General features: G+C 44.2%; 3 protein-coding genes across 5 annotated transcripts in view; 2 read left to right on the top strand and 1 right to left on the bottom strand.

Annotated features, from left to right (window-relative positions):
* Nucleotides 1-7,731, top strand: DNAJC25 (DnaJ heat shock protein family (Hsp40) member C25). 3 transcript variants are annotated; one of them, XR_008730262.1, is made up of 5 exons: nt 4-342; nt 1,757-1,909; nt 3,596-4,066; nt 5,183-6,555; nt 6,695-7,731. XR_008730262.1 is itself a non-coding variant. In XM_055699298.1 (4 exons), the coding sequence occupies exons 1-4, from the start codon at nt 34-36 to the stop codon at nt 6,815-6,817; spliced, it is 657 nt and encodes a 218-aa protein (XP_055555273.1). In that variant the 5' UTR covers nt 1-33; the 3' UTR covers nt 6,818-7,731. The 3 variants fall into 3 exon arrangements, 2 of the variants coding, with proteins under 2 accessions (XP_055555273.1, XP_055555272.1); XM_055699298.1 differs by lacking the exon at nt 5,183-6,555 and having other exon boundaries at nt 1-342; nt 3,995-4,066; XM_055699297.1 differs by lacking the exon at nt 5,183-6,555 and having other exon boundaries at nt 7-342.
* Nucleotides 7,732-10,747: 3,016 nt separating this feature from the next.
* GNG10 (G protein subunit gamma 10) lies at nt 10,748-17,061 on the top strand. Its single transcript, XM_055699299.1, has 3 exons — nt 10,748-11,019; nt 14,328-14,459; nt 16,178-17,061. Exons 1-2 carry the CDS (start codon nt 10,939-10,941, stop codon nt 14,451-14,453), a joined length of 207 nt encoding a protein of 68 aa, XP_055555274.1. The 5' UTR covers nt 10,748-10,938; the 3' UTR covers nt 14,454-14,459; nt 16,178-17,061.
* Nucleotides 17,062-19,105: 2,044 nt separating this feature from the next.
* SHOC1 (shortage in chiasmata 1) overlaps nt 19,106-21,906 on the bottom strand; it is a 57,172-nt gene continuing 54,371 nt past the window's right edge. The window contains exon 28 of the mRNA XM_027808491.2: nt 19,106-21,201. Coding sequence (XP_027664292.2) covers nt 21,101-21,201 — 101 coding nt within the window. The 3' untranslated portion in view covers nt 19,106-21,100. The remainder of the gene's footprint in view (nt 21,202-21,906) is intronic.

The following is a 21,906-nucleotide window of genomic DNA, read 5'->3' on the forward strand; positions in this document are numbered from 1 at the left end:
GGAGGGGGGAGGGCGGCTGCGATCGTCAGCGCGATGGCGGCCGGCGGCGGCGCGGGGCCGGGGCGGCGCTGGCTGCTGAGCCTGTGGCTGTGCGCGGCCGTGCTGCCGCGGGCGGCGCGGGGCCTGACGGAGGGGCTGTACTGCGGGCGGCGCGTCTGCTACGAGGTGCTGGGCGTCAGCCGGCAGGCCAGCAAGGTGGAGATCGCCCGCGCCTACCGGCAGCTGGCCCGCAAGTACCACCCCGACCGCTACCGCGGAGAAGCGGCGGCGCCGGGCGGCGGCGGCCCGCAGGCGGCGCACGAGAAGTTCCTCCTCATCGCCACCGCCTACGAGACCCTCAAGGTGAGAGCGGGACCGCCGCCGCGGCCGGAGCCGCTCCGGTAAGAGACAGCGCCGTGGCGGGGGGCGGCGGCGGGCCGGGGGGCGCGGCGGGCGGGCGGGCGGGGCGCCTGACCCCGGCCGCGCGTCTGCCCGCGCCGCCGTTTCCCTCGGCGGTCCCGTTTCGGGGACGGAGGCGGCGCCCAGGCGGGTAGGTGCGGGGCGGGGGCCAGCGCCGGCCCGGGTGCTGCCCGCCCCTCTGCCGGTGCTGGAACCGCCCGTCTCGGCGTGCGGGCTGCGGGGCGACAGGCGGCGAGAGCGAAGCGGCCGTGTGCCGCGAGGAGAAGAGCCGCGGCTGGGGACGTGCGCCGGAAGGCCCGTGGTCCCCTCCGAGTTCTGCTCGACGGCTGCGGCTCGTCTGCTGCGTCCGGAGCGCGGCGAGGGAGGTCCAGCGCGGGGACCCTGCCCGGCCGGCGCCCGGCCGGCGGTGGCTGCCCCCGGTAGGACCGTCGGAGCCCCTCGGGTTGACACCTCCGTGTCTCTGCAGCTTCGGTTTGGCGTTCCTTTGTCAGCACTTCGCCGGCTTGCCTCCCTCCAGCAGTCAGGGAGGGGGAAAAACCAACCTTCTTCAAGAGCCAGTCCAAGACCGCAGGGAGGAAGGATGCAGTTTTCCTGAAAATCCCTTTGTAGCTAGAATTTGTTCTTCTGAAAGTGCCTTTGCATTTAAAACGAGCCAGTTTGGCTTTATCTTTGAGGCGTACCATTAAACAAAAAAGTGACAGTAGCGCATGGGATCTATAAAGGAGGCTTATCGGGCCAGATGTGTGGCTTGGCAAAGGTGGAACTCGGGAACTCGGCAGAAAGAAACCTGTAAGTGCGTTAAGGCTACAAGGGAGAGAAAAGGGAACTTTTTTGCGGGTAGGAAAGGAATGCAGTTGAGGCTGACAAAATTCGATTTCTCATCTCTTAATTACATGGGTGAAAATGAGAAAAACTCCAAGGAGCTGAGGACAATGAGATTTTGAAACAGACTTCCATTGGATAGATTCCACAGCCCTGTAAGCTAATTCTAAAACATTTGTAAAACAATCTCTTAATAGGTTCTTCATCAGAAAACCTTATTTATTCTCTGGTCCATGTGGATTCACATTCTGAAGTTAAAAATACGTAGATTTTAGCTGCCTGTCTTTATTTCAGTATTAAAGATCTTTGTGCAGTGTGTGCATGCATATGACCCCATATGGCAGATACATGTGAGAACAAACTAATTGAGAATATGAGAAAAGGACCAAAGATTTTTCTCTGTACTTCATACTCGTTTGGGCTATTGCCAATTTTATAGCAGAATGGCCATTAATAAGATGTAAAACACAGCTATAACAAGAGTAAGTGAAAGCAGGAATCTGAACCTGTGCATATTTTTCATCTCATCCTGCAGGATGAAGAAACACGTAAAGATTATGACTACATGTTGGATCATCCAGAAGAGTATTACAGGCATTATTACCACTACTACAGCAGGAGATTGGCACCTAAAGTGGATGTCAGAATAGTGATTCTTGTTATGGTGTGTGCCATCTCCGTGTTTCAGGTAAAATTTCATGTTTACATGACACTGCTTAATGAGTTTCTGCATGGAAGGGGAAGTATCTGCAGCTCTCATGATGTGCCAGGTATTAAACAGTGGCCATGAGGAGGCCCCTTCCCATCTGCTTTGGTAAACTTCTGTGTGGTCTCCATAACAAATCTGAAGTCAGGATAGACTGGGCAAGATTTTTGACTGTCCTTGGTACCTTGGACAAAAGTAGAGATTAGTTTCTTTTAACGGTAGGATATTTCATGGAGACCAGTGCAGCTTTTCTGAAGAAGTTCTTCATGGCAGGCTCAGAATAGCCTGTTCCTGAGCGCTAGCAGGACTAGCGCTCCCAATTAGCATGTGTCCGTTTGTCAAGCTGGATAAGTACTTTTTTAAAAAGAGATCAATTACATACTACATTCAAGACTCAATTCAGATGATAGGACTGAATATCAGGAGTTTACTAATGTGTGAATCTTACATTGCAGTGTATTTTGAACACCACAGTGAAGTCAGGAGAGAAGCGAATTGGGTTTAGCGAAGTTTGCTCTGAAGGTGGTAGATCCAAGGTCAAGAAAACAGCCTGCGTTTTGGATGAGAAAACTTGTGCTATTGCTGACAAATACTTAAGTGAAAGAAGATGCGTAACTCTTTTCTTTAGGATTCATTAGCTTACTTGTTCAAAATGTCATCAAAAGTACTCCAAAAATTTAAGACATGTAGATACAACTTATTCTGTAGTACAGGTAGCTCACTTTTTAGTGGGATATCTGAAGTTAAAACAAAAATGTGTTGATCAGAATGTCAGAGCTTGGAAGATTAAATTCCAGTGGCATATGCAGCCAAATACTTGATTTCTCTTCTGACTTGCATCCAGTGGCAGAGTTTCATTTCACCTCTTATTTCTTGTTTTGGCTGTAAGTGGAGGTGATCGCTTTTCTGCAGTCCAGTTGCCAGATGTTTGCAAATTCAGTGTAGATGCCTGTATAAACTGATCTGCCTCTCTTGCTTTCTGTTTTTTCTGCTTTTTGGCCTTTGTTAAGGTTGTATTATGTGTATATGCCTGCCCTTTGTCTTGGTGAACAGTGTGAAATACTGCTTTTTTAAAGAAGTTGTCCCATTAAGACACATTCATCCCAGGCACTGTATTTCTGGTTGGTTTGGGGGTTTTTTCCCCCTTGAAATTGAGAGGGTAGCTGGAGATTAGAGAGGGATGTTGAGAATCTTGTAAAGTGAATCCTGTCAGACTAATGAGATGTCATATTCTTAAGTCATGTTTAATTAATGTTTTAAACAAGTAAAAATTTTATACTGAAATGTTCACACACCAGCTACTTTATTTATAAATCCAAGGGGGCTTCTGAGAATGGGCAGCACCAGCCTAGCATTAACCTTCAGGAGATTACCATCTTCTTGTGAGCAAAACTGGTCTGAACAGTGTCTGCTTGTCCTTCTTTGTCACTGTATATGGCTGTGAGATATATATCTATATATCTGTTTTCCAGGTGCCTTACGAACTGTGGAGGAATAATTATAGCTTCTGCAATACTGCGGAAGTACTCTTACCTTCAGGTTTTACTCTTGCTGTAATGTGATTTTGGTTAGAGTTGTATAGCAGCATTTTCTTTTTTCCTGGCAAATCTCCAAGTAGGATTGTGTCTGTATAAAAACATGTTTTCTACTTTTACTCTTTAATTACAGTTCTTCAGCTGGTGGAGTAGTTACAACGAAGCTATCAACTACCTAGCTACAGTGCCAAAATACCGTATACAAGCTACTGAGATTGCCAGGCAACAAGGTTTACTCAACAAGACTAAAGAAAAAGGCAAGAACAGGCGCTCTAAAGAAGAAATTCGCGAAGAGGAGGAAGAAATCATCAAAGACATTATTAAAAATAAAATAGATATAAAAGGCGGTTATCAGAAGCCCAAGATACATGATATCCTTCTATTTCAGATCCTTCTTGCTCCTTTTTACTTGGGCAAATACTTAGTTTGGAACTGTTGGTGGATTTATTGTTTCTCTATTAAAGGGCAAGAATATGGTGTGGAAGAGAAGCTGTATATCATACGAAAGTACATGAAAATGTCTCCTTCTCAGTTTGACAGCCTAGAAGATCATCAAAAAGAGACCTTTCTTGAACGGCGACTGTGGATACGAGAAAAGTATGAGGTGGGTAGCTCTGGTGGAACAAGCTAATGTTTGTTATCCAGCACTTCCAGAGTAAAAATAGCTGTTTTGTGATACAGGGCTATGTGAAGCAATGCTCCAGTTTTAGCTGTTGCTTTCTAAATTGGAAACTGTTAAACAACCACTTGATGTGTTTTCTTTGACTTATTCTCATGGTCTGGTAGACAACAGCTCCTGACCATGCCCATGGATGTAGGAAGAGATTTGCTTGGTCAGGGGACGTCCATCTATGCATACATGATTTAGCTGAATCTGATGAAAGGCTTTCTTATAACAGTGTGGTACATGGCAAAGTTATTACAGTAGGTTGAAGACTGTTCTCCAAACAGTAAGAATTTGTAATGAGAATTACCTGGATCATCTGAAACTCCTATTTCATCAGTCTTCTAAACCATGAATTCCTAGGTTGTGGTTTTTAAACTGTCCCTTGACAGTTCTTTGGCCTTCAGTGAGCCAGGGACTGTTGTTGCTGTGCCGTGAGCCCATTCAAGTAAAGATGGCATATGAAATACCACTGGGCACAGCTGCGAACTCTTGCCACGGACAGCCCCTTGCTAAATAGTCAATGAGTGGGTTTTTTTAAGCTTCTGTGAGAGCAGTGAAAGAACATCAGCCACAGCACAGAATTTGGAGTCCACAAAGACTGGGGATGCTGAGGGGTGGCAGATGGACAAAACACTTTGATTGTTCCATAGAAGCTCATCTGTGGCCCATCTGGGTGGGAGGTTTCTACAAGAGAAACTGACAGTACGAACTTGGCCTGCTTAAGGGGAAGAGGAGACATTGCTGCTGCTCTGCATATGCTGTAAAAAGAAATGGAATGGTGGCAGGACTGCCTTTGCTGCTGGCAGACCACTGAAGATAGGAGAATGCTGCTTTAAAAGTAGGCAGGGGTGGATTAATCTAGAAGCTTGTAAAGGAATATAGTAAAATTCATGCTAATGTGAGGAAAGGGGTAGCCAACAGGTACATACACATGTTAAATTATGATGGGTTTGCTAGAAAAGAGTCTGGAAGTCCAAAGATGGAGTAATGTTACTAGTCAAAGCAGGTGTTATATGGAAAAAGTAGGATAGAGTGAATTTCTTTTTTTTGTAGAGAAAAAATGACATGATTTGGATTCCTTACTGTTTCTAACTACTGATGTTTTGGTCACTGAATATGAAGGAGCTGTGTTTGCCAGAAGTGAAGTCTGTTTAGCCCAAACGCATCTCCTGGGGTGGTCAGCAGTTGATTTTTAGTGAAGAATACATGAAATTTGCACCTATATAGCAATATTTATCCAGTATAATTAGCGGCTTTGGGACATCCTGAAAAGGAAGTGGTATCTTTGTAGGTAATTGCTTTAGTGAGTTTTCCTTTAATAAACTTACCTAGTCACTCCTTGAATGCATTAAAACTTCCATTGTCTGCTGTGCCATCTGGTCATGAGTTCAACAATACATGTAGAAGATAGGTTGGGGGTTTTTGAAGCCACCCAGACACCTGTGTGTTCTTGCATTATTGGAGGTGGGGAATAATTATACTTTATTCTCTTTCCTTGTGCTGCCTGTGCTCCTGTGTACCACTTCCATATCCTTACTTGAAACTTAACTATGTGTTTTCTAAGCTGAAAAATATGTTTAGGTGTTTCTCCCCAAAAGCTTCTTTGTTCTTTGATCATTAGAGGTGCCTATTTGCATGTTAATTAGTTTTCTAATGTCCTTTTAGCATGGGAAGGACCAAGAATTCAATACACATGTACATCATGAAGCTCCACAATATTCTGCCACCCCCCACCCTACCCTGTTACCTTCCTAATGACTCCTAAAACCTGTATGATCACTGAACATTGAGCGGTGTATTTATAAAGCCATCTATAGTATTTTTAAAATCTTGTTCATGCTTAGCAGAACCTTAGATTTAATTCCCTTCTTGGAAGAAGTCAGATGATGCTGAGATGACTTAAACCTGTACGGTGTTGAGATTTACACTGGCTGTATTATGTAAACTGCCTTCCAGACTAAAACTGCAGATACAGTTGCTTTTTTTAGATATTTAACTCTGCTGATAATTGTAGATTTCATTAAGACAACACCATTTCTTGACAGAATGTAGTTACTTGTCATTTGGTGCCCTGAATAACTAATGTAGAGATACTTAGTTGAGAAACTTAATTAGGAATAAAAAGTTCTGTAGCAGTATTTTGTCTAGGTGATGACTTTGAAAGAGGAAAACAACTTAAGTGAGGAGCTGAACAACTGCATTGAACAGTATGTGTGCGGGGAAGCTATTCTGAGCATTAGCGGTTCTTTACTGTAAATCTTACTTTGTTGAATGCATGAGCGTCTAGTTCTTTTAGCAGAAAAAGTTGTGGAGCTTGCAGCAACATCTTACAAAGAGATAATTCTGCTTTCAGCAGAATGCAGAGCATCTCGACCACAGCCAGTAGGCTCCTCCGTTGAAGATACTCCTACGCTTTGTTGGCCAAGGTCTGCTTCTATGTTGCAGTTCAGTCTTGTGTAAAAACAATAAGCTGGTGAATGGTTGAACTATGAATGCTTCATGTCCCCCTTGAGGTTCACTTAACTGTTTCTTCAGCCTTATTAAAAACTTTCATCTGTCTGTCAGATCTATAAACGAGAACAAGAGGAGGAGTTAAAGAAGAAGATGGCCATGGATCCCCGATGGAAGAGGTATCGGCGGTGGATGAAGAATGAAGGACCTGGAAGACTGACTTTTATTGATGATTGAAAGTTGCTGAACAAAGTGTGTGCTGATATTGAAAGTGATTTGCAAAACTTTTCACTACATCATTCAGAGTTTTGTCTGCTGTGGCTCAGCAGTGATCTAAAACTCAGGAATTATTAAATCAGGCCAAAAAATAATACAGGTTTACCATTTTTATAAATCAGACCTATTAAACAGGCTCAGCTAAATGTACATATGCCACTTACTTGGGGATCTCGGTGTGGAATTCATTATTCCAAACAATTATTTTCTCTACATATTTCATATTCATGATCAGTGGAACTGTAACTTTAGTCTTTCTGAAAATATTTCTAGATCAGTCCTTGAATGTCCCGGTTCTCCCTTCTAAACTGAAGCGTTCCTGCACATGGACACTTGAGCAAGGGCCATTTTCTGTTTTCCCCTCTCTCTTCCTCCCTACTTTTCAATCTAATGTCTAAGATGCCAAAATGTTTTTTGATGTAGACAATATGGGGATTATACCAGACTTCTTTTGCTATTTCTGCTGCGGTTGGAAATTAATTTTATTTTTTGTGGGAATAAATGATGCATGGTTGATCATCATTGTGATGCAAATAAGCCTTAATTCTTTGTTTTACAGAGTAATTAATGAAGTAGTATGTGTAGATCTTTTGCGTTTGGGTTTTCGTCTTGTGTGTTGGATTGTACCTGCTTGTTCAGAACAAGTATACCAGTGAGTATTAATCTACTAAATGTGACATTTCTTTCACCAAAGTATTGGTAAAAGGGAAAATGACCCTTTTGTTAAAAAGGGCAATTTTGATGCCTTATGTAAATAAAAAGTTTATATAATATACACACTGAATTTATTTTAACTTCTAAATCTAAAGTATTCTTTGTGTTTATCTCTTCTGATCAGACCTCAGAGTACTTGGAATAAATAATGCACAACACCATGATGTGGTTTCCTCTGTAACTCAGCCCAGGTCAGAGTTTCCATGATTTTCTGGTAAAAGGGATTCTGTTACCGTATTTCTATTCAGGAATTCTACTGGGGAGGTGACAGGTGGGGAGTGTAGCCAGTTTGGGCTGCTTTGTCATTTATCACATCTGTAAAAACAAGTTCCTCAAAAGTGTTTCTACTGAAAATGGTACCAGGTTAGCTTGGCTCCTGTTGAGATCATTCTGGGAGAAAAGCTCTTGAACTTACTATTCCTGCCAAAGCCGGTAATAACGAAAATAATCTAAAACTCCTATTTCATCAGTCTTCTAAACCATGAATTCCTAGGTTGTGGTTTTTAAACTGTCCCTTGACAGTTCTTTGGCCTTCAGTGAGCCAGGGACTGTTGTTGCTGTGCCGTGAGCCCATTCAAGTAAAGATGGCATATGAAATACCACTGGGCACAGCTGCGAACTCTTGCCACGGACAGCCCCTTGCTAAATAGTCAATGAGTGGGTTTTTTTAAGCTTCTGTGAGAGCAGTGAAAGAACATCAGCCACAGCACAGAATTTGGAGTCCACAAAGACTGGGGATGCTGAGGGGTGGCAGATGGACAAAACACTTTGATTGTTCCATAGAAGCTCATCTGTGGCCCATCTGGGTGGGAGGTTTCTACAAGAGAAACTGACAGTACGAACTTGGCCTGCTTAAGGGGAAGAGGAGATGTTTTAAAAGTTTTAAAATACTTTTTGATTAATATTTGAAGCAGGATGTTTCTGATGCTGCAAAGGTGACCTGTCCTCATTCTTTGAAGGAGGAGTTTCTATTCCTAAGCCCCTTCTGGTTAGCTTTTACTAGTTCTTGGAATGTCTCATTTTTCTGTTTAAAATAATACACATGCAAAAGTCTGTTAGAAGTATTATGCTAAATTACTTACATCTGTGTGCATTAGTAAAGTTGAAGAGTAACTGCTAGATCTGTCCTTCATCTCTGCTGTGTGAGATGAATTAATAAACTTAATTCACCTCATATTTAACGGTCAATTCAAATCTAAGACTTGTTAAAGAATATATCTTGCATAAGCTGTACTTACTTTCCTGAAGTAGGTTTGGGGACACTAGTGGTGTGGCAGGGACAGTGCAAAATGTTCACGTATTGCGAGACTCACAGCTTGGGTATATTGCTGCTTCATCCCCCAAGACAGCCAGCCTCCTGTAAAAGTGGAGGGGGGAAGACTGAAGTTGCTGTAATAGAAACAAAGGGAATAAAGGTAAGCACAAGTGAAATGGTACTGGTTATTAGGCGAGACAGTTATGTCTGGAAAGGAACCAGTCAAGTGCATGCAGGAGGATCCAAACCTGCAGTCACATTTCTCACAGGCTAACGGCTCTGCTGCGTTTGCCCTTGTGCCTCATTTTGCTCCATCCTTTCCCTTCCAAGCCAAGTGTTTGGGTTATGCAAATAAGAAGTCAAAACACAGACCTGTTTTCCCTTTTTGCCTGGGTTAGTTCTAATTAAGTTTAACTTCTTGACCTGACACTGTGGCAGGAAATTGGTGCAATGGAGGGGCGGTCCCTGGGGAGGACAGAACAGTGTCTTTCAGCAGCAATGGTGTCTTTGTCTTTTAAACTGTGGCCTGGTACCGAGTCAGTGGAAAAGGGAGAGTCAGCAGGTATTGTACAACCTGCTCAAAACGAGCTATTCTTAACATATGAGTCCTCTGAAAATAATTAGGCACAGGCATAAATTCGTGGGCTGCAGCAAAAATGTGCTGGGCAGTGACACTGCAGTCGCATCTCTCTGACAAAGGATGGAAAAAACTCGTGTCTTTACAAAGCTAGCAGCGTTGCAGTGACACCTCATTAGCTGAGCCTACTGACCATTCCTAGCCTAACATCTCATTGTACTTCTACGTCATGTCTGTCTGCTGGAAATAAGTTTTCAGGTCCTATTTTGTCTTGGAAATAAAGTTGACAAAGCAATTACATAGGAAAAAAAAACCAGGAATGAGACTGCTGACAGTTACAATGCTGTACCTAGTAAAGTCTACATTGAAGTGACGAGAGAGAAGTGTTTGCATGAACAAGTGTTGCTGGTACTGGGTAGCGGTGAGATCTTCGTGTGGAAAAGCGTGGCAAGGTAACAGGGTCTTGGAGAGGAACCGCGTTACGGGCCCATCAACTCTTTTCAAAGAACTGTATTTGTTAACATGTATGTACTTTCAAATATATAGTGTATCTAAGGTGAAACTATATGTTTCAGTCAATATGCAAAACGTATTTGGAGCCAGGGCCTTTCACGCTCAGCGCGGGTCTCTTCCATGACCTTGCCGAGCTTTGGCTGAGGCTGGAGCATCTGCGGCGGCTGCCTCTGTGTTCAGAGCAATCGTTTGAGGCGATGAGCTTCATCCCACTTTTTAACAGCCTGGCAAACCGATGGCTGGCAGAGCCCTGCCAGAAGGCGAAGGGACCCCAAAGGGGCTTACAGTCCCTAGCGAGACAGCCACGGACAGTGCGGGGGGACGCAGCAATGCTGGCAGCGGGGCAGTTTGAGCCTGACAGCTGCCTGGGCCAGAGCGCACTTTCTGTCGAACCTCTGCAGGCCATTTAGAACTCCCTTTTCGATTTTTTTATCCCCTCACTTGCTATCGCCCACATTTTTTTTATTTTTTTCTCCCTCTTCCTCCCTTTTTTTTATTTTTAACCCTCCTCCCTTCCCTTCCCCCCCCTTCCTTTTTTCCTCTTCTTCCTCTTTTTTTTTTTTTTTTTTTTTTTTTCCTTTCCTGCCCTATTTCAGCCAACGAGATTTTCTGGCCCCGGAGCAGCCGGAACCCCCAGCCAGGGCGGCTGCCGGGGCCCTGCGCCAGGGCGTGGCCGGTGGGGCGGGGCGGTGTTGGGGGGGGGGTGCCGGGTGTGGCGCGGGGCGGAGCCGGGGCGGGGCAGTGCTGGGCGGAGCCGGGGCGGGGCGGGGCAGTGCTGGGCGGAGCCAGGGCGGGGCGGTGCCGTGCGGGGCAGTGCTGGGCGGAGCCGGGGCTGTGCCGCGTGCGGGGCGGTGCCGGTGCTGCTCAGGGCGGCGCGGTCCCAGCCCCGGCCCCGGCCTCTCTCCGGGGCGGCTCCGCGGCGGCGGAGGGAGCCGCGCCGAGCCCAGCCCAGCCCAGCCCGGCCCGGCCCGGCCCGGCCCGGCCCGGCCTGTCTCCCTGCCTCCCTCCCTCCGCGGCCTCGGGATGTCGTCGGGCGGCAGCCTGAGCACCATGCAGCGGCTGGTGGAGCAGCTGAAGCTGGAGGCGGCCGTGGAGCGGATCAAGGTGAGCCCGGCGCGGGGGGCCGAGCTGGCCCTGCCGTGTCCTCCTTGCGCGTCCGCGGCGCCCGCCCTGCGGGAGGGGCGGGGGGTGCGTGTGCGCTGGGGGCTCCGAGCCGCGGCTGCCGGCGCGCGGGAGCCAGTGCCGTTCCCTGGTGGCAGGAGCCGTGATAAATAATGCAGCGGCGCCTCGCTGATCCTACGGAGGCAGGCGCGGCAGTGGGGACGGTCCCTCAGCTGCGCCAGCACGCGGCCCCGCCGCGGAGCACCGGCCGGGTCTGCGTGTGCGGGCGGGGGCGGGCAGGCGGCTTCTCCGCCTGCATGAGCCTCCTGCTTGCCGGCCTGCAGACAAGGGGCGGCCCTGGCATCTGCCAGCTCCTGAGCTTCGGGGTGGGGTTTTGTCCCCTTCTGGCAGGCCCCGCTCACCCTGCAGACCTGCGCGGGGCAGCTCTTGGTTCCCAGCAGGCGCCTGTGCGCGTGTCTCCGCAGCTGCTCTGCGCAAACAGCACTTTCCAGCCACGCACTAAATCCAGCATAGGCTGTCAAGTGACGAAGGTCAAATTAATTTGTGGCCTACATTTTCCTCTTCTCTCATCACTTCCACACATCCACCATCTTTCTCTGGCCAGTCACAAAACACGAGCTTCCTCAGCCTGACGACAGTGCCAGTATATTGAGCTGCAGGAACTTAGCTAATTGTTACAAAAATAATTTAGAATACCTTTTCTCATTGTTCCTGCCCGGGGTTGGTGAAATTTTGAAGTGCCCCATTGCAGGGTGAAACCACTGTGGCTTTTGGATGTCATCCCGATTGATTCATTAATGTTACTAAGGTTTTTTTAGCAAATACTGAATCAGCAGATGTTTGATCCACGGGGAGTGGCTGCAGTGTATCACTGCAGTGATGTGTGGGAATCTGTGAGAAACGGCACCATGCAGAGTAGAAATGTAGGCTGTTCTGGAAAGGGGGATATAATTTTAACGCAGAAACGATTGACCAAATATTTCTGTTTATACCACCAATGGTAGCCTGGATCTCTGTTCCTGCTCATTTCGGGGCTTATACCTTCTCCCTGCTCTTTTTTGTGGGTGGGGAGGAGGTCTAAAAAATATGGTTCGTAGTTTATTGGGGGTTGCTTTGTAGCAGTAACATATCCTGGAGCTGGACTTGGACCTGATGAGACCTCAAGTCTCGTCTTTCTTGCAGCATTGTGTGTCACAGTCTCTTTCCAGGTCTGCTGTTCTAGGAACCTGTTCAGGTCTTTTTCACAGGAGAAATAATGAATGATTAAAAACGTGTCCTGTAAAAGGTGTAATCTGGGTTTCTTGACATGCAGTGTAAAACCAGTAAGGAATGTATTCAGCTGAAGAAAACCCTTTTGTATCAGTTTTAGCAGGCACTGAGGTAGGAGAAAACATTGTTTTGGCTTTGAATAGACAGTGTGTTTTCAGACGGAACTGGATATGAAAGGATTTTTAAAAATACATACATCCCATACTACAGAGTTCCGATGGTGGTTTTGTTTACACTGCCAGCTGAAAAAGCAGACAGGAACAATATTTTCAGAAAGAGGAAACCAAGTAGGAAAGAAGTACCCACAGACATCTTGCACACAGGAGGCTGTCACAGCGAGTGTGTTTGTCCTGTGATGAAATACAGCAGGAACCCTTGTACTTTCTGTGTGAACTAGAGGAACAAAGAGTGTTAGAGGGGCACAGGTAGGGCTAAGAATAGGCAGATCTGTCCTGAAACAGCAGTCTGCTGCTATACAGATAATTCTAATACAGATGCCAAAAAACAGATCTGTAGCTTTCCAGGAGCACCAGGATATGCGTAACTGAGTACATGTTGGAAAGTTCAGCAGCAAAGTACAAGGGAGATGCAGTGAGGAACTACTTACTCTGCTGTGCATATAGACCAGTCTGTGCCCTGATTGCTCTCTGCTCATTTTCCATGCAGCCTTGGCCTGGTAGCATTATGTCTGCCTGAAAGCTGTGTGGTGCGTAGCTGGGTACCAGCAAGGGGTTGGCACTGTGGTTGAGGCAAAGGGTGCTACAGCTGCAGTGGGTCCAAGAGGCTAGGCAGGGCAGGAGACCTTTGCAAGCTTCCAGAAACATGTTCTTCTCAAGGAAGGGAGGGGTGATGCAGCTCTTTGACTAGCAGGGGTCCTTGGTGCAGATGTTTCTCCATGTAGTCCACTCAGGAGAACCTGGGAGGCTGTGGGAAAACACAGAAAAACTCTTAACTCCCTGAAATGCTGACAGCTGCTGATAAATTCAGGCAGTTACTAGGATGAGTGTCCTGGAGGAGAGCTGGGAGGCAGTGAACAGGACAGCAGTAAAATAGCAAATGAAAGCATGCGAGATTTCCCATGCACTTCCAGATGCTGCTAGATGGGATGGCCCAGAACCAAAATCCCATGGGGGTTCTAGGTAGCTCCTTTAATCAGGAGGCTGGGAAGCATGGATGGTCCTTCCGGCTTTTGTCTTGTTCCTCCACTGGCAGCATTGCAAAGTTGTGTAGGAAGAAAAATCAGTATTTCAGGAGCCCTGTAACGAAGTCAGAGGTGAGGTCACGGGGGAACTTGAATTCCCACCAATATGCCTGGTGTTTCCTTTTATAAAAAGAAGTGTAGCAGACAGCATGGATTTTCACAGTTCCTGTAGCTGTTACCAATGTGTGTCTGAGAAATTGGGAATTCCACTATGTTTTCCTTCAAAAATACAAGCACATGACTGACTTGCCATCCACAGGGAGAGCGGAGGAGTTCAGTGCTGGAGGCATCTTGCCTTTGGGTTCCTGGGCTTGTTCTGCAGCCCTGGGCTGTCCTTTTTGGGGACCAGAGTGTGGATGTGAAGCTCTCACTTCGCTGCGAGGCAAAGGTGGCGATTTGGCCTTAAAAAGCTTTTCATAGTCATCTTTTTGCTTTCATTCCTTACTATGCTCTGTGTTGCTTAGCAGTTTGGAAATTAAACTCCTTTTTATAAATGATTTGAGGATATTGGAGTTCAAATAGAAACCTGAAAGCAGTACAGCAGACTGGAAAATGTTGTAGTCATGGTCCTGTGCATTTTGATGGGGACAGATTCCATTGCACTTGCGTCTCAGTCCTCTGCACTTCTCTGGCTCGTCGCTGACATGGCATTTTGTGCATGTTTTGTTGGAGCTTTGTAAATGTGTGTCTTGGTGTTTCAGAATGCGAGCTGACTTGGCTGCTCTCCAGCTGTTTGATAATGGTTCTTGAAGAGGAAATGCCTAATAAATGCTTGTGAATTAATTAGTTTCCTCTCTGGATTTATTTTTTCTTTTTGCAGGTCTCTCAGGCAGCTGCCGAACTCCAGCAGTACTGTATGCAAAATGCCTGCAAAGATGCCTTGCTTGTCGGGGTTCCTGCAGGGAGCAATCCCTTTCGAGAACCCCGATCCTGTGCTCTACTCTGAAATCAGGTAATAAAGTCACAGATACCACAGTAATGACTCTGATTTTAAACTCAAGCCCTAGGAGGCACAAGGGCACATGGTGACAGCCATTTGAATACCTAGCTCTTGGCAGAAGACTTTGCCTGTTTCTTTTAGGTGTGGCAATTGAAGCATGTCTCTTTCCTACAGCTCTTTGTAGAGGTGTTTTGTTTATGGGTTAGAGGTTTTTGTTTGGTTGGTTTTTCTGTTCAAGCAGCTCTAGGGTCATTAGCAGCATCCAAAATAATAAAAATTGTAACACACAACTGTGTTTGACATAGACATAAAACCCAGTTATATAGCCAGCTTGAAGTAAGACAAAACTGTGTGAGTTGCATGGGTTCTGATAACTAACTCACAGCCTAAACATGAACATCGTTAAAATACATTTTGTCTTCGATGTCAGATTGCAGTTGATTTGGCTTTGTTTGTGCTTAGGCTTTTTCTGGTTTTACTGTTGGTACAGCACCAAAAGCGGTGGAAGCAAGAGAGGAGCTGAGGCAATCTGTAATCACATCCTTCAGTACCTTTTTCATCACAGGTCTAAAGGATGAGATGCTCCCTAAATGCTTGTCTGCCATAGTGCTCTGCATTGGTTGTAACTGAGTAACACCTGCAGGCTGGCAGGGTGACTGTCCAGCCCTTGCAGATCTTTGGGATTCAATTCCATGATTCCCATTCTTAGCTCTCCCGTCTTGTCACACAGATACCAGTGGTTGCAGCAGGAGGAAGAAAGGCCATGTGTAGTGGTAGTCCTAGGCAGGATCACACCATAACTTTTGCTGTAAAATCTTAGTTCTTCAGCATGACAAACAAATGTGAAAGTAGGATGTTCAGAAGGGGTTACTTTTCTTTGGAAGAAAAAAAAAAATGGTTCCTGCTAAAGAGCTGAAAAAACTAGAGAGAGAGGAAGAACCACTAAATTCTGTTCTTTCTTTGAGAGTGCTATCAAAGTGAAAATGATGTTATCTCTAAGGGCAGAATTTAAACAAGAATGTAAAGTACTTGTAAAATCTTCCCCTTCTTGCCACCAGGGTTCCTGAGCTTGCAGCTGTGCTTGTGCCTCATCAAAAAGCGTGGTTTTGATTGTGGCTACATAGGTTTTGACAAAACAGGGTTGAACTTGATGAGAGAGAACAACTGAGCATGAGTCCTCTTCTGGAAAAACTTTGAGGCAGGAAGGGGAAGCACAAGCAGAATATTTTCTTAATTTAGTTGCAACCCTTAATTCTTCCTGCAAATAAGATAAAATTTATAGTGACTGTTGCATGTGGTGTTCTGTTATTGAAGCAGCCTCTCTACTTTTTCTTTTTTTTGAGTATCTGTTTGTGTATGTATGTATTTCTAGGATTCAAGTTTGATTGCGTCATCCAGACAAGACACAAAATATTTTCTGAAATTAGTTTGATGGTTAATTTATGGTACTTTTAGAACTGCATAGGTCAGCCTGAAATGCCATTTAGTCATCTTTTGCTGATAAATCAATTATCTAGTTTATTATTACTTAGTCATCTTAGGATCAAAAAAAAGACAGCAAACTCAAAAAGCCAATTAAAAATTATATAGTATTCAAGGTTGCAACATCCAACAAAGAAAAGTGGCTGTTCATTTTTTCTCAGTGCAAAGGAGATTTGTATTATAATTTATAAGAGAAATCTATCACCTTAGGAAGACAGCATTTAATAAGCCTTTTTCTCCTCTTACAGGGAAGATCATCAGAGAGCGGCCTTCAAGCATGACATGAATAACAACTGCCTTTCCTTCACACTCTCTGTGTCCTGACTTTTATGTGGCTGTCTCCTAGATATTTATGTGTTTGTTCCATATCTGTACTTCACTATCTTTTGCTAATATTCTTAAAGTTTTTTAATATAACTCTTTTAATAATCGTCACCATTGTTACTACACTATGCTAACTATACAAGTATTAGTTGGGAAGTTTACATTTTAGAAAAGAAAAACACATGAATTTTTATCAAATTATTTACTCCTATCTTGGTAAACTGTTACACTGGAACGATAGTAAAAACTATTTGTTTTTTCCAAAATAAAACACCCAGAAAGTGAATCATTAAAAGCATAAAACTAAGTGTTGTTAGTACTGAAGTAGTGTTCTTAGGGGACATTTTGCTTCTGTAAGCAAGACCTGGAAGCAACTACTTCCCCCCCCGCCCCCCACCCACCCCTAGTGTATCTAACTCCATAGATAACACGTACTAGAAAGTGCTGGACATAGTGTGTGGCACAGGCTTGATTCCTAAGACAAGTTTCTTACAAGACTTCTAATCCATAATACTTCTCCTAATTTGTATTTGTAAAGGTACTGCCACGGTGGAATTTCCTTGACGTGCTTAAAATCTGACCAGACACTAAAAATTCATGAACACCCAAAGATAGTTGCATGCATAATTGTTAAGGTTTGCATTACACAAAACTTACTAAAATGTGCTTGGTCATTTGCTTTCAGTTTTTTATAGAGCACTTTTACAAGGATGACTTAACTTTTTTAATAGGTTTTTAATTTTGTCTACTTTCTATTGTTTGTATTAATCTTTTAGAAATTTGGAAATAAAAATTCCTTTCCCTGCTGGCTTTGAACTAATTTTTAAATTGTAATAAAGAGCAGATATTTTAAGGAAGAGGATGCTTTGATTCTGCAGTGGGAGGAGAGGCCTCAAGCCATTGGCTTTTTGGGAAGATTGTTGGATTTTTAGGAAGTGAGTTTTATTAATAGAACAAACCTATTGATAGCTATTTACCATTTTTTTTTTGGTAATGAGTAACAATGTTGCCAGGCTCACTTAAATGTTCTGAAAATAGAAGGAAGAACTTTCCAATCTAAGTATTTAATTTTCATTAACGTTAACTGCAATGGTGTAATGAGTGTCATCCAGGCAGTTCAGTCTTTGTAAAAAGATTTTCATGCTGCTGTCCTGCAGGAAAACACCAGAATGAGAATCATAACCCTGCCAATATGTATTGTGCCTCTAAATACAGAAGAGAATGTCTGTCCTTAAGGGCTCTTTTTTGCATGTGGCTTCCTTTCATTGTAGGCTATTTGAATAGGGCAGTTTTTGTTTTAGTACTCGACACATGCAGTCACTGTGGAAATCTAGAGGAAGCGTGGTTATTCTTCCTTGCAGAGGGGTGATCTGAGGCTCAGATTGAGGTGAGAGTGCTTGAGTCAGGGAGGGAGGGAGAGGGATGAGAGTATGCATCAAACGCAGCGTGTAGCTGCTGGCCACTGCCTCCCAGGCAAGCCCTTCAATATTTCTTTTACCTTCCACAATAAAACCTCCCCATGTCCCCACATCTGTTCCTCTCCCTAGGCCCACCTACTGCATACGCTTTCCTGCTTAGTGTCCTCACTTGGAGCTTGGGTTGTGGAGCGGCTGCTGAGCTGGCACAAGGAGCTGCCCAATTAGTGTGCAGGAGAGAGCAGCCAGTGCTAGCCAGTCAGCTGCTGTTGTCTCTTGGCTGCCCTGCCCAGCTCCATGTGGTGGTATCTTTGGTCTGGAGGACCATGGTCAGCACATGTCAGAGGAACAGCACTGTGAACACACTCCAGGTCCTGACTGCATCCACATCTTGCACCAGCAGCGGACAGAAAGACCTGTGCAGCAGTTTGAAGGATGGATTGGTGTACCTGTGAGGGTGGTGGTTATTTTGCAGTCTCATGGGAGGAAGACACAAATTCCAGTCTCTTTAGAGGAGCATGCTTGCTGCACCCCTTTGCTCTGAGGGCAGAGCTGCTGCGTAGAAGCAGGGGGAGGGATGACAGCCTGCCCTCCCGAGGCATGTTCTGTGACAAAAGTCGGGTGTCAGAACGAGCTCCGGAACAGGGTTGGTTGGCGTTAAGGCTCTTGGGTTCCTGCAGGGAATCAGTTTTATGAAGCTTGCCACTGCCCATTGTTTTGTGTTGGCTAAATGAAGCAGCCCGCATTTTAGCAGCTCAGCTTTTGCAGGTCCCCTTTTTTGATGTAACCAAGGAACCTGACAAACAAGCCTGGGCAGCTCTTTGCTTCCTGTAGGTGGCGGAACAGGGTGTCTCTTACCTGCCCAGTCAGCAAGACATCTTGTCTCCAGCTGCAGGTGTACCTGGGTTTGCAATGCCTTGCTGAACTGAACTCTGGGATGGCTTAGACAGGGGGGCAAGCATCCCATTTTGCTGCCCCCTGCAGTTGATTGGGCTACATCATCTTAGCTTCCTTTACCAAAGACCATCCCAGAGGGCTGTCTGCTGAGGTCTCAACTCTCCACACACCGCACAGAGGCCTTCATACCAGTGTCATGGCAGCAGGTCCCACAGGACACCCACAATAAAGCAAATTGAGTGCACACATCTGTACACTAAGTGCCTCATGTGACCCGCAAGGCCCCGTTTTCTCACTGTCGTCTCTCACAGTCTGTCGGCAAGGCTCTCATCCATCTATGGCTGCCACCTGCCGGGTCACTAAGCAGTTTACAGATTTGATCCAAGAACTGAGTGTCCCTGCCTGCTGACGGAGGACTGGTGATTAGTTTATGTATTTGTGCATTGTTTTGCCTGAGAATTAGCCACTTCCTAATTCATCTTAGTAATAGATGATTTTTTCTTTGGGGGGGGAAGTGCATCTTTGTAGAGCAAGGTAATTTTCCTCCACATTAAACATAGAAGGACATGGGGGGGAATGTAACATGATAAATTTGTCCAATATGTACTCATCTGTGAGAGATTGAGTCATACACAAATACAGTGCAAAACAACGGTGATTGCAAGCCCTTTTCCTTATTTTCCACTACATTGCAAATAACTGTTTACTGAGATTTTTTCTAACTAATGGAAACTTACTGCAGACAGCACTTGAATTCTCTTTACTTATTTAATGTAGGCAACATGCCTTTGTTTTCAAAGTGATCTATAGATTATCTGCGCTAGTCTTCCATGAGTGTTCATGTGGAAGTTCTGGTGTCTGCTTCTCCCTGCGGGAAGGGAGGACATAAATAATAGCTTGGCAGTGGCAGCTGTAATCTTCTCTACTGTGGTCATCTGTGACTGAGACTGTACCCAGAGCTGCACTCTTAAAAGAACAGATTCCTGGGCCTGGCAATTTGGGAGACAGTTCTGAAAAACAGAGCCAAACCCATGATGCAAGAGATGGAAAATGGTTAGGTCAAGTGACCACAAAAATGGGCTAGAAATAGTTAGCAAACTGCAATTTTTATGTAAGTCTTCCTTTCATTCTGGGCAAAATAGGGAAATGCTGGCTTGTTCACAATTCAACCAGAAGTCTTTTTATGTTACACTTAGAAGGTGTTTTCTAAAGTCTTGCAAACAATTTGGGTACAAATAATTTGGGGATATTACTGCGAACTAAACTTGCTATTAGTGCTGTCATCATAGCTCTTAAGAATTCTCAGCTAAAAACCAGCATTCCGTTTTCTCTGAGAGACCAAAGCTTTCTCCCCTGAGTGCTGGTTTTATTTATCCAAAGTGACTATGTGCTTAATGAAGGCTCAATATCAAGAAAGTATTTTACTGCAAACATAAACCATAAACTTGGTGGGGATTTTCTTTTTTTCTTTTTCCTCCCCCCTGCTCCCATTATTGCATCAAACTTAAAAAGGATTTGTGAGTCTGAAAACTGAATCATCTCAGCTGAAGGCTGCTGAACAGACACTGACATTCTGGAGCTGGCACACATGCCTGTGCTAACTGTGTATGCATTCCTGCAGCAGAATGGAGTTACTGTCTGTCATTGCTCCCACACGTTTCCAGTTTCATTGCCAAATCTTTTGATGCAAAGTGATGGTTTGGGTACTATTCTATCCTCACTCTTCTGTAGCTTGTAATTGAGATGGCGGGGGTTTTTTTTCCCTCCTCCACCTCTTACCCATTCAAGCTGTAATCTACAATACCTGGCAGCGCCTCCCAGATGACTCTCATCTCTCTACTTGTCAGTGCACTGTAGTAGGCTGAAAAATGTGGTTGCCAACAAACTGCCTCCTCCAGATTATGCAGAGAGCTAGGGTCACAGCTTAGTTCTCTGAATCAAATCTATTAGAATCCTAAATTTCAACATATCTTTCACGTCTTGTCTGCAAAATAAATAGGTTGTTTCTGTAGCTTGGTTATGATTAAAGGCAGTTCAGGAACTTATCACACAGTTTCTAAAGGAGCTGTCAGAAAGAATAAAATGGAACTGAACCCAGAGGACAAATACAAAGGGTAATAGCTGTAAGCGCAAGAAAGCTCTAAGGCAATGAGCAGCCTTGAGATTCTGGCAGATCTAGCCCATCTTCAAGTCTGGAAAGCTGCATGCTCAAGGAGCAAAAATAGGTGCCTTTAAAACTATGAGCTTCAGTGTCTGGCTTTTTTTCATTCACAATTTATTTTTTTGTGTAAAGAGGGATCAAGAACTTTAATATCATCCATGAGAACAAACATAGAAGCAGTAATTCTCCAGGTTCAAGCAACTAGTTTGCTTAGTAAAATTTTAAAAACATACAAAAGAATCCTGAATTAGTAAGGATTCCCAAACCCTAATTTCTCTCTAAAAATGAACAAAAAAAATTTAATCCAATCTATTTCCCTTCAAAAAGTTTAAGAATTTAAAAAATTATGTGTAGTATGCAGAAGCCCATTCCATTCAAAAGAATTTAAGACGTGTTTGTCCATCACTTCTTCCAGGGACTCTTTCATAGGTCAATTTCCTTTTTTTGAACTCTGGTGCTTCTGCAAATCCTGAATCTGGAAAAAAAGTGGAAAGAAAATATATGCATGATAAACAACAAATACAACATGTATGCAGACTTAACTATGTGTTTCTCAGAAGCAGTAACATATTTTAGTTTTAACCAGTATGCTCTGTATGAAAAGCACAAACTGTCATACGATTAAAAGTGTACAGATTAATATTAGCTACTACTGATCAGTTTTATGCATACTGTCCTGTAAAAATAATACAAAATAAATATACCCATATGCACTATACTTAACTACAATATTTCAGTAAATATTTTAATGCTTATTTATATTTCATTAATATTATACACATATTATTCAGTAATTGTGAAAGTTAATTCTTTTTAATGAAAGACACATTCCTGTTTCTAAGTTGTTTAAGAAAAGCTACTTACATTCTTAAGATTCAATTATTTTTACAATAACAGCTGCTTATTCAAAATAAGTGACTGTAAGAAAATTCTGTTTAGTCTTTACAAAAGCTATTGTAAGAAAACTTTAACACTGACCTAAAGATTTAATATCTTCCAGTGGAAATACTGCCTTGGCATATTTAGATTAATTGTTTGTGGTTTAACTAAAGTTTGATCTGAAGTCTGAAGAAATCCCTGGGGATCCCCATGTGTCTTTTTAACTTGAGTCTGTACACATTTCTTAAACTTGAGATTTCATATTTCTTAAATTTGGGACTTCAGAAGGCTTTCACTGTAT

Source organism: Falco cherrug, chromosome Z, assembly GCF_023634085.1.
Source record: "Falco cherrug isolate bFalChe1 chromosome Z, bFalChe1.pri, whole genome shotgun sequence".
Classification (NCBI taxonomy): domain Eukaryota; kingdom Metazoa; phylum Chordata; class Aves; order Falconiformes; family Falconidae; genus Falco; species Falco cherrug.